This window comes from Rattus norvegicus, chromosome 3, assembly GCF_036323735.1.
Source record: "Rattus norvegicus strain BN/NHsdMcwi chromosome 3, GRCr8, whole genome shotgun sequence".
In the NCBI taxonomy this organism is placed as follows: domain Eukaryota; kingdom Metazoa; phylum Chordata; class Mammalia; order Rodentia; family Muridae; genus Rattus; species Rattus norvegicus.
Genome location: NC_086021.1, coordinates 167,082,215 through 167,094,830, shown reverse-complemented (window position 1 = coordinate 167,094,830; position 12,616 = coordinate 167,082,215). Strand labels below are relative to the sequence as shown.

Genomic DNA, 12,616 nt, shown 5'->3' with positions numbered 1-12,616 from the left:
GCCCAGGCTAGCCTTAAACTCACTGTACAGTCCGTGGTGGCATTGAGCTTGGGACAGTCCTGCCTTAGTCTCCCAAGTACTGGAATGTAAATGTGAGGCACCATGCTAGGCTTTTCGGTACTGTTTAAGGAATGTTTGCTGATTGGGTGTGTCATGCCTAGAATTCTAGTACTCTGAAAGCTAAAGCAGGAAGGCTAAGGTCCTTCAGGCTACATAGTAAAACCCTGAGGGAGAAAGGACTGGGGGTCCAGAGTTTGCCCACATCAAAGTCACAGAAGTATTGTCATCTGTTTTCTTTGGGAACTTTTCTTTGTTTTGTATTCTACCATTTAAATATAGTAGGAAAGAAAGAAATCCCCATAATCTACAGTTCTGACTTTCATGGTTCAGAAATATTCTTAGTTTCATTTCTGTTGCTATGATAAAATATCCTGACAAGATATCCTGACAAGAAAGAGTATATTTTAGCTCACAGTTGGAGGTTACAGCCCATCTCTGCGGAGAAGTCACAGTGGCTGGAACTTAAAGCAGCTAGTCACATCATATCCACAGTCAAGAACGAGTAGAAATGAATGCCTGTGTGCTTAGTGCTCAGCCAGCTCTCTCTACTCTTAAAAAGTTCAGGGCACCAAACCAGGGAATGATGCTACCCACTTGTAGGCTGGCTTCCCACATCACTTACAACAATCAAGACAGTCCCCTACAGACATTACTACAGGCCAACTTCATCTAAGCATCCCTCACTGACTCTCTTCCCAGCTGAGTCTAGGTTGTGTTAAGTTGGTGATCACAAATGTCTTTCCTTCATCGAGAGAACGTTCATAGACTTGTCCACTTACTATAGATTATATTCACACATTTTTACTATTATTGTTGTTAATCTGGGGTTTTTTGGTTTGTTTTTTTTTTGTTTGTTTGTTTGTTTGTTTTTTGGGGTGTTTTTTTTTTTTTTTGGTTTTTTTGGGTTTTTGCCTGCTTTATTAACTAAACCTTTTCAGAGTAAATATTTGTAGGAAAAAGAAGAGTATATATGTTTAATATAATCTTTTTTTTTTTTTTTTTCGGAGCTGGGGACCGAACCCAGGGCCTTGCGCTTCCTAGGCAAGCGCTCTACCACTGAGCTAAGTCCCCAGCCCCGACATCATCTTGGTCTTAGGAACCTATTGGAGTCTTACAGCACATTCCCATAGATGAGTAGAAATGACTATATATTTTTTTCAGATGGAGAGCCAAGTGATGTGGCATTTTTAGTTGAAAAGGTCATTCTTGAGCAGGTCTGATGGCACTTCAGCACTCTTAAGTAGTAGGGAAGCAGAGGCAGACTGAGCTCTTGAGTTTGAGGCAAGTCTGGTTTACAAAACAAGTTCATAACAGCCAGGGCTACACAGAGAAGCCTGTCTCTTCCACCACATTTCACTGCCGCCTTTGGTAAGAATGTATGGTGTTGGGCAGTATTCTGTGTGAGATACTAGCTCTAGACCTTATTCATTTCCAAAAGTCCGTGTGTTTTTCTTTACGGCAGTATGCAGTAAATATACCATTCCAGGTACATTTATCTTAAAGTCAGATAAGGTGAGTTCTCCAGTTTCGTTCTTCGTTCTTGTCTTTAACAGTCTAGGTCTTTTACATTCCCATAAGCATTTAGAGCACGTTCCTTTCTTATTTGTTGGTGTGTGCTTCTTTACTTGTTTTTTTGTTTTTTTTTTTTGTTTGTTTTGTTTTTTTGTTTTGTTTTTTTTTTTCCGGAGCTGGGGACCAAACCCAGGGCCTTGCGCTTGCTAGGCAAGCGCTCTACCGCTGAGCTAAATCCCCAACCCCTTTCTTTACTTGTTTTGAGGCAGAGTCTGACTGTATAATCCAAGCTAGCCTCAAACTCAGAATACTTTGTCTCAGCCTCCCTAGTACTGAGCAGGTAGTGGCATATACCACATTGACTGACATAACTTTCTAGAAAAGTCCTGTTGGGGTTTTGATTGGGATCATGTGGACATTTTTCAGTGGTTCTCAGCCAAGACTGATTTTTGGCCTCCACAGGACAGTTGGCAATACCTGGAGACATTTTTAGTTTTCATAGAGTGAGAATGCTAATAGCAGCTAAAATCAAAAGGGCAAGAAAACTGCTAAGTACCCAACAATTCTCAGGGCAGCCCTCCATCAGCAAAGTATCACCCAGCTAAGACATCAGTAGCGCTGCTGTAAGAAGCCAGAACTCATGTTGGGTTGTGTCTGCCATCTTACTGTTTGTTTTCTAAGTGGCTCGTTGTTGGCTTTATTTTTCATACCCTCCCCTCCTTTCTTTTTTATTCAGAGACAGGGTTTTACTGTGTAGCCTGGCTGTCTTGGGACTCACTCTGTAGCCCAGGCTGTCCTCAAACTCACAGAAACCTGCCTGCCTTTGCCTCCTGTGTGCTGGGATTACAGGCATGTGCCACCATCATGTAGCCATTTTCACCTTCTTTCAGTCAGAAATATCAGTATCCCATTTCTACTGCCTTTCTAAGGAGGGTATTTGTTGACAGTTCTTCTAAGAGCACATCATCTAGATTTTGACATGTGTTTTACATCTCAATACAATGTACCTGATAACAAATTATCTGCCACTTCCTGGCACTTGTAGATTACCAGAACACTGAACTCCATCCCCGTTTTAGTTTCAGACCACGTAAGCTGCACGATGATGACTGACATGTCATTTAACATTGTTTATGTTGACCAGCTCCAGTTTCCTCATTCTCCCTACTTGCCATGCTTCTATCTAGGTTCATTTTTCCACTCTACTTTTTCCTGTAGTGAGTCCTGAGATCAATGAATCCCCTCAAATTTTAATCTAAAACCCAGGACCTTCAGCCTGCTAGGCAGGCACTTATACCCCCAGGTATGTCTTTGTTTCTGAAAGGCATAAAATTCAAAGTTATTAGTTGTTAGCTGGTGTCACTTCTGGTTTTGGTCATGCCGTTGAGAAGCCATCTGTCAATCTTATTCTACTGCTTTTAAGATTTTCCATGTTGGTTAGCCATGGTGGTACACACCTGTAACCCCAGCACTAAGAGGCAGAAGCAGGAGGACCGTAAGTTAGAAAGCCAGACTAAGCTGTACAGGAAGACTGTCTCTTCCTCCCACACCACTGCAAGAAAAAATTTGTTTCTTTCCCTTTGGTTTTCATCAAAACTACTGTGATGGGTTTGTCTGCGTGCTCACCCTGGTCAGCTTGTGTTTGCTAGTGTTCTGGATGTGTGCACTGACTACTTTGCTTTGGACCTTTCTGTCATGCTTTGTTTAACATTCTTCCATCTGGCCCTTACTTGCCCATGAGAGCTTTCAGTGTCTCCCTGGTTCCTTTACCACCCACTTACCTTTCCTTTTGCTTTTTTGGCTTGAGTTTGGGCAGTTTTTATTGATTTGTCTTCCACTCAATCTTATCTGATGCTAAATTCATTTGCTGCTAAACCTTACAGTGTGTTCTTAGTTATAGACACTGTATTTCTTAGCTCTATGTGTCTATTTGATAGGGGAGGGAGACATTTACTCAAAAATTTCAAGGTTAAGTTTTGGTTATGTTTCTTATGGTTAAGGTAAAGTTGGTTATTGAGGTCTCACTGTGTGGCCCTGGCTAGACTTGAACTCGTAATTGTTCCTACTCATTGTTCCAAGTGCTAGGATTGAGTCCTCTAAGGATATGCCAGCAGATAATTATTTTCAGTAAAAACAATAGTATTTTAGACAAGCATAATGGACATCTTTAATTCCAGCACTTGGGAGGCAGAGGCAGGTGGATTTTTGTGAGTTCAAGGGCAGCCTGATCTACATAGTGAAACCCTTTCTCAAAACAAACAGAGATTAATAATTTTGTTTAGAGGACAGTTTAGATAGCATAAAATCAAGTTGTGTGATTTAAGAATCAAAATTCTTACTAAGAATTTTAAAAGTCTACCTAGCCAGGTGGTGGTGGCCTTTAATCCCAGCATTAGGGAAGCAGAAGCAAATGGGTCTCTGAATTCGAGGCCATCCTGGTTTAAAAGTGAGTTCAGGATAGCCAGGCTGCACAGAGAAACCTTGTCCAAAAAAAAAAAAAAAAAAAAGGCTACTTAAAATAAAGTAGAAATAATCCTGGGACCAATAACTGTTCAACCAACTTTCAAGTATAATTATATGAGTTCAGTTTAGCTTTTGTTGAATTCATAGAGCATTCTTAATTCTAATTTTAGCTTTAATATCTTAAAATCACTTATTAAAAAGAAGGCAGCAATAAGTAAGTAATACTTTCAGATAAACAGAGAAGCTACCTCAAGAAAAATAGGACCAGCAAGATGGCTCAGTGGGTAAAAGTGCTTTCTCTGAGAGGTAGAAGGAGGGAGCCAGCTCTCCCAGGTTCTCCCCTGACCTACACACAGTCTGTCCATCCATCCATCTACCTACCTACCTATCTTTTTTAATTAAAAAAGGGGAAAAGGAGTGTTCTTCTGTTTCTTTACAGTGTTAATCTTATTATTTTTAGTTTTTTATTTTTTGGTTTTTACAAGACAGGGTTTCTCTGAGTAGCCTTAATTGCCCTGGATCTCTCACAGTGTAGACGAGGCTAATCTGCCTCTGCCTCCCAAGTGCTGGGGCCACCACTGCCTGGCTAATCTTGTTTTTTTAAGACCTCAGCTGTTTCAGTTATCTGTGGGTCTGCTTTTCTTGTCTTTCCTGTGGAGTGTCAGTTATGTGGTCTTGTTTCTTCACAAGTTCAGGGGCGTCTTACCTATGAGAGAGTTTATAAAAAGATTATTAGTGGTTCCATATAATATTATCTTCTCAAAGACTCACCACACACAGGAGCCAAGACTGAACTTAAAGAGGGACTGAGCTGGGTCACCAACCACATATTTAAAGTGTGAGGGAAAACCTCCAGTTTTGTTACTCTAGCTTTAAAGAACATCAAAATATCTCTTGGTATTTCAGCAACAGCCTTTCCAGAATCTTGTATTTTGATGTTTCTCTAAACTAGGTTTGTCTCTAGATCATTGTGTTTTCTCTTTTCTCCAGTGACAGCTCTATCCTGTGCAGGCCTCCAAGATATACCAAGTTAGGGTGGGGAGCTGTAGATCCACTCACTTTGAGTATCCCCCTCCTCTGTGCTATCAGTCCACTTGTCTTCTGTGTTCCCTCAGGTGTTGGATGCTTTAAGAAATGACTTTTGAGTGGATGTAATGACTCCTCAAATCCAAACACTTCAAAGGCTGAGGAGGTTTGCCATGAATTTGAGGGCGCGCGCACGCATACGCACACACACACACACACACACACACACACACACACACACACACACACTTAATTTGTAATTTGACTTTTCAGCCATCAGTAAGAGTGTTAGTCTGTCATATCCTACTCTACCCTACTTGAGAGCAGGATTTCAAGAATCTGTAGAGATGCTGAATGTCTCCCAGGGCCTTTTCTTACTTCTAGGTATGGGATTGCCCTTATCCTCCCAGACCCCTGGTCTAAAGTAGTAAGACACACATGCTCAATGGTAACCTCTCAGTACTGTAATAGAGGTATGTGCTAGAGGTGGTAGGAAAGGGAGACGTTGTCAGTTGAAGTGTGAATTCAAGAAGGGCCAACACACAGGACAAGAGGTGCAAGGGTGAGGTGGGGGCTGTGATAGTTGGCCCAACATGAAGTTGGTTTAGAGAAGCATTGAGAGAGTGGAAGTAGCAAAATTGAAGGCATGGTGGGGTTAAGGGGTAAATGAAAGCAAGCAGAGATCCCAAGGCTTCTGGCTTGAGTGAGAGTCATAGATGACAAAGGAAAGCCATTCTGAACATGCCATTCCCTCTTTTTCATTCGGCCTGTGTCTATATACAGTCTGATCTTGGAACCCTGAGGCTACCCTGAGGGATCTCCACCCACCCCCTCCCCGAGTTATTTTTCTGAAACTCCTAAGGTCAATTAAGAAAGATGCAGAGCCCCCAGGCCATTCCCCCAACCTCAGCTTTTTCTGAGTTTTACATGTTATATACTAGACATCCACATGAGTATTTTATGTGAAGAAAATTTTCTACACTAAAAGAAGAAGAAAAAGTCATTATTTTATTTTTTCATTCCTTTTTCTTAGATTTCTATTTTGGTTTTTTGTTTGTTTTTTGTATGTCTGTGCTTATGGTTCTGTATCTGAGGGGAGAGGTGCTCATGCATGTAGGCGCACAAGTATATGGAGGCCTTAGTGTCATCCCTCAGGAACCATCCACCCATTTGTTTCATTTAGACAGAGGCTCTCATTAGGGCCTAGAGCTTACCAATTAGGCTAGACTGACTAGTCAGCCAGTCCCAGGAATCCTTTCCTACCCCAAATGCACGCCATCACACCTGGCTTTCTTCATGTCGTTCTCAGAGAAGATTGAACTAAGGTTGTTGTATTGCACAGCAAGTGCTTACCTGCAGAGCCCCTCACTCAGGTTTAAGCTAGTTTCTGCTTGACCTTCCAGCCACTCACTGGGTCTCAGGAATTAGCCATCATCATTATTATTTCATCAAGTGGACTTTTTGGGTATGGAAAATCATAGTTTTAATGCTAAGAAATATCTTTTGTTGTATACTTGAACTTGTTTAGCTGGTCCTTTTATTTAAAGTCTCATGTGCATCTAGTAGTAGTCCTACTATAGGTAAGCTTCACTGCCTTCAGGAGTATGAAATGTGTTTCCTGTCTCTGACTGCAGTTAGCTTCCTTTCCTGCTCACTTCCGGCAAGAGACGCTACAGATAGTGAGAATATAAGCCAGTACCCAGGGGAGTGTCATTGGTCTTCCTCACAGGGTCTGTGGAACTCCAGCTGCCAGATTCCGAGTGTCTGATTGTGTGCCGGAGCCCTCTCTTGGTTCTCGGGTACCACCAGCTCAACTCTGAAACGGCCCAGTCTTGACCCACACACACACCATGCTCCTCTGGCCTGCCAGCCCTGTGGCCACTGGATTTAGGAGTACTCATTCATGCAGATAGAGATGGACAGCCAAGGAGAAAAGTGCAAGGCCACCCACCAGACTAGATGATACTAATCCAGTGAGGGGTGATCTCTTCATTCAGTGCCAGCATTTTACAGTGCTAGACATTTACAGTCTGCAGCTTCAGCTCAGTCCTGAGAACCCTTGGGCCACAGGTTTGCATCCTCCCAGCATGCTGCTCTCTTTTCCCAAGGGGAATGTTTAGACTTTTATTTCTCTATTCAAGCTCTGTTTATTCTCTTTTTTGCTCATTATCTGTCTCTGAATTTGAAGAAGAGCTTTCAGGCATCAAGCTGTTCAGCCCCTTCCTTCCTCTACACCTGTTTCCTTTGCTCTCCTGCACTCCATCCAGCCTTCTGTGCTGCAGAAAGCTCTTCCCCCATGACGTCCGTGGCAGTGTGCACTCCTGATCTCCTTCTTTCTGCGCACGCTCTTCTTCCTTTTGTGCTGCTGTCAGCCTCACCCAGCCTGATCCTTCCTCCGTATTACCATCCACATAAAGATGATCATAGCCTCCCAACCCCCGACGCTCACTTCACTCACTTAGAATCTCTCAGTGACAAGTACAGGCAAAAGGAATCTCCAGAGAGGTGGGGAAGAGGGGTGGTGGAGAGGGAGAGAGAGGAGAGGGAGAGGAAAGAGGAATCAATTGAAAAGGACATAAGAAAGCCTTCTCAGGTGCTAGAAACGCTATCTGTAGGTCTGTACATGCATGAAAACTTACACTGACTTACCATGATAGCGTGTTTTACTGTATGTGCCTCTTTCAGCAGCCCAGGAATTAGAACCCAAACTCGGCCTGGCCCAGGTCATGGTTCAGGCATGCTATTGTGAAACTCAGTAGTTCTGGCTTTCCCTGCTCCCCTCCTCCCTGCTCACTTAGAAACTAAATGTAAGTCTGTCCTAATCCCTAGAGGCTTACATCCCTCACTAAGCTGGGGATACTCCAATAATAGGAGCCAGTTCTTTGCAGTTTCCTTGTTCCTCCTTGCAGTGGCTAACACATGGGACCCCCATAAATGTTGGATGGATGGTTAGGTGGGTGGGTGGGTGGGTGGGTGGATAGACCTTAACTTTGTGTTTGCTTTGAGCCTAACCTTTTTAACTGAGAAGCTTCTCTCCTCTAGCCTGCAGAATGTTTCCTCAGTAGGGGAAAGAGGTTGTACAATGGCAGTGTTTGACACTCCCGAGGAGGCTTTTGGTGTCTTACGTCCAGTCTGCGTTCAGCTCACAAAGACCCAGACAGTGGAGAACGTGGAACATCTGCAGACACAGTTACAAGCCATAAGTGACACTGCCCTTCAGGAACTACAGCAGTACATTCTCTTCCCCTTGCGATTTGCCCTGAAGACCCCAGGGCCCAAAAGAGAGCGTCTCGTACAGAGTGTGGTGGAATGCCTCACCTTTGTCCTCTCTTCAACATGTGTGAGAGAGCAGGAGCTTCTCCAGGAACTCTTCTCAGAACTTTCAGCTTGTCTGTACTCTCCCAACTCCCAGAAACCCGCAGCTTTGTCAGAGGAGTTAAAATTGGCTGTGATCCAGGGACTTAGCACCTTAATGCACTCAGCTTACAGGGACATCATTCTGACTTTTTATGAGCCCTCCATTCTGCCTCGTTTAGGATTTGCTGTGTCTTTACTGTTGGGCCTGGCAGAGCAGGAGAAGTCAAAACAGATTAAAATTGCTGCCTTACAGTGTCTACAGGTTCTCCTCCTTCAATGTGATTGTCAGGACCATCCAAGGCCTTTGGATGAACTGGAGCAGCAACAGCTGGGGGACTTGTTGGCATCTTTCTTACCTGGAATCTCAACTGCACTGACCAGAGTCATCACAGGAGACTTTAAACAAGGTCATAGCATTGTCGTGTCTTCCCTAAAGGTCTTCTACAAAACCGTGGGCTTCATCATGGCTGATGAACAGCTCACAAGGATCCCAAAGGTGCGAGCAAAGCCCGCAGTTGAGCACAAAGTAGCAGCCCTGATGATTCACAGAGAAGCAGACTGGGTAAAAAGTACTGGTGGCAAGTTGGCAATCCTTATTAAAAAGATAATTGACTGTGTCTCTGTTCATCCACACTGGAAGGTGAGGCTGGAACTGGTAGAGTTTGTGGAGGTCCTGCTTTTTAAGTGCAGTCAGTCCCTGGTTGAATCCACAGGTCCCCTCTTGAAGGTGTTAGTTGGCCTGGTGAATGATGAAAGTTCTGAAGTGCAGGCCCAGTGCAATACAGTGCTAAGGCGTCTTGCAGATCAGAAGGTAGTAGTGGGCAGCAGAGCCTTGGCTGATATCTTGTCAGAAAGCCTGCATTCATTGGCCACATCTCTTCCCCGCCTGATGAACACACAAGATGATCAGGGCAAGTTCTCTACCCTTTCCCTGTTACTTGGGTATCTGAAACTGTTGGGCCCCAAAGTACATGTAATTCTCAATTCTGTGGCCCATGTGCAGCGCCTTTCCAGGGCACTCATCCAAGTATTGGAGCTAGAGGTGGCTGATGTCAAAATGGTGGAAGAGCGGCGATGGAATTCTGACAACCTCAGTGCTTCTGCAGAGGCCTCAGCTGCACGGCCATGGAGCAGAGTCCAGAGGCGATATTTCCGATGCTTTACTGACGAGAGGGTCTTCCTGCTCCTTCGAAAGATCTGTCAGCTTCTGGGTTATTATGGGGACCTGTATTTGCTTGTGGATCACTTTATGGAACTGTATCATACATCTATAGTTTATCGGAAGCAAGCTGCCATGATCCTTAATGAACTGGTTGTAGGGGCTGCTGGACTGGATGTGGAAGATATTCATTATGAATGTGCAAGCACGAGCCCAGAGGAATTGAGAGAGATTGTGAAATCTATACTAGAGGAATACACGAGCCAAGAAAACTGGTACTTGATTACCTGTATTGAAGCTGAGGAGGAGGAGGAGGTGATGATGAAGCAGCAAGGCCTCCAGGCTGTCACATCTGGTGTCCACACCTGCCAAGTTGTATCCTTTCCAGCCCTGTCAAAGCCGAGTCCCACTATCTGCTCCATGAACAGTAACATCTGGCAGATATGCATTCAGTTGGAAGGGATTGGCCAGTTTGCTTATGCACTAGGAAAAGACTTTCGTTTGCTTTTGATGTCAGCTCTCTATCCAGTACTAGAGAAGGCTGGAGACCAAACCTTGCTCATTAGTCAAGTGGCTGCTAGCACCATGGTAGATATTTGCCATGCTTGTGGCTATAACTCTGTACAGCACCTGATCAATCAAAATTCAGACTATTTGGTGAATGGAATCTCTTTAAATCTGCGTCACCTTGCTCTACACCCACATACCCCAAAAGTCCTGGAAGTCATGCTTCGGAACTCAGATGCTAGCCTCCTTCCTTTGGTAGCAGATGTGGTTCAAGATGTCTTGGCCACCCTGGACCAATTTTATGATAAGAGAGCTGCATCCTTTGTCAGCGTTCTGCACGCTCTACTGGCAGCATTGGGTATGTTAAAAGCCCTTTTTGATGCCAATTGAGATGGCCAGGGTCCTGGTTTTCCTATTCTTGTTTTATTCCATGTTCATGAATGTGCGTGCTATGGAGAACATTGGAAAGGTTGTCTCTCCAACCCCATAGGGGATTGTTGGGCTCCACTGTTTATTTTTATACTTTGAATATCTCTGCCATTTATTGAGCCCTGCTCTATAACCGGAATATAAACCATACAGGCTAGCATTTTTTATTTTACAAATAAGAAACCAAGGCTCAATGAGACCCTGATAAGGGATAAAGTTAGATTTGTAGCAAGTTTATTCTTCCCAGTATACTATGCTATGCTGCTACTGGTGCTTCTTAGAGCTGGCAGCACCTGTGCTAGTAGAGACCAGGAGCAGCCGGAAATGCTCAGCCACAGAGAGCTGGAACAGCACATAGAGCCTTTCTTTTCCTTTCCTTTTCTTTCTTTGAGTAGTGGTTGGCTCTGGGGATTGAACTTAGGACTTACGTGTGCTAAGCAGGTATTCTACTACTGAGCTCCATCCCTAGCCCTCCAGTAGAATTCTCTGATGATGGTAATATTCTGGCTCCTCTATCCAGCTATGTGTGGGTACTACTGGGGAATTGAATATTTTGGTTCAGTTCCCTTTTTAAAGACAGGGTCTCACTCTGCAACCCAAGCTCCCCGGGAACTCATTATAAAGCCTAAACTTGGAACTTGCAGCATTCCTCCTGCCTCAGTCTCTCTAGTGCTGAAATTACAGGGGTGAACCATTATATCCAGTAGGGAATTGGAATTTTAATTCTGTTTGGTTTTTATAGCCATGTGGACCATACTGGATAGCAGTAATCTAAAAACTTAAAAAAAAAAATTTATTTTGATTTTAGGCATGTAAGTATTCTGCCTGCATGTATGCCTGCCCGTGTGCACTTGGTACCTGAAGAAGGCAGGAGAGGGCGCTATCTCCTAGCACTGGAGTTAGCTTATGAGACACCATGTGAGTGCTGGGGATTAGACCTGGGTCTTCTAGAGGAGCAGCAGAACACTTCTAAGGAGTGTTCTTAACTGCTGTGCCATCCCTGCCTCTTAAGTGCTGGCATTAAAGCACTGTAGCCATCCTTAACTTTTCTTTTAATTAAGATTTGTTTGGGGTTTTTTTGGGGGGGGAGAAGCTGGGGGTCTGTATCACATATATGCAGTGTCCTCAGAGGCCAGAAGTGGGCATCAGATCCCCTGGAACTGGATTTACAGGTATCTATAAGCTACCATATTGTACTAGGAATTGAACCCATGTCCTTTGGAAAAGTAGCCAGTATTCTTAACCACTAAGCCAGCCTTTCCTTTTAACCTTTTAGTTGTCCAAGTTGACTTAATTGTCTCTTCTCTATTTTGACCCTGTTGTGCTACCATTAACATGGCACAGTTTGTACCATGAAAAACAGCCAGACTTGGAATGATACCTGTAATCCCAGCTGCCAGGAAACTCAAGCAGGAGGATCATGAGTTCAAGGCGAGCCGGAGCTGTATAGCATGAGCATGTCTAATCAATAAATAAATCCCTCAGCTAGACAGTTAATCATTGAATGAAAAACACTGAGCTATATTCTGCTGCCTTTATCCAAAGAGCACATCTCCAGTGCTGTTAGTGGGACAGAGAAAGCCTCTCTGTCAGGTTAAAACCACGTGAGAAACTTCCTCAGGAGAAGCAACTGCTCTGAGGTGATGTTTGCAGTGTTCACTCATTCATTCATGAACATTCCCAGACAGTGTGAATGCTTGTTTCACTCATAAAGAATGCCTGCTATATGTCAGATGCTACACTAAGTAGTGAGGATAGAGCAGGGAACAAGATAAACAAACTCATGGAGCTTCCCTGATACTGAGAGGAATGATAAACAAGTAATGAAAGCATTAAGCAAGCTCAGGAAGCCTCTGATAAGCGCTTTGAAGGAAATGAAGACCTTATGCAGGGGACAAACAGGAATAGGCTGCTCTAAGTTGCATGGTCAGGGAGTGCCTCTCTGCGAAGTACCACTAAGGCTGTGACCTAAAGGCAGAGGGGCTGCCAGGCTGTATGTACATGGCTATGGCACTTTTTCTATGATTCTAAGAACACTATCAGCAGAATGGTGTGAATACTATTCACACGCAGGGATGAAGTGTTTGGAGAAAATGTTGTAGA

General features: G+C 43.8%; 1 protein-coding gene across 4 annotated transcripts in view; it reads left to right on the top strand.

The window, feature by feature from the left end:
• The window catches only part of Tti1 (TELO2 interacting protein 1), a 43,874-nt gene that overhangs the window by 8,028 nt on the left and 23,230 nt on the right, over nt 1-12,616 (top strand). For 3 of the 4 annotated variants that reach the window (XM_006235428.5, XM_017591994.3, XM_063284397.1), the window contains one exon: nt 8,104-10,442. In XM_006235428.5, coding sequence (XP_006235490.1) covers nt 8,144-10,442 — 2,299 coding nt within the window. In that variant the 5' untranslated portion in view covers nt 8,104-8,143. Of the gene's footprint in view, nt 1-8,101; nt 10,443-12,616 lie in introns of those variants that run through there. The other variant, NM_001134619.1, reaches the window with a different exon arrangement.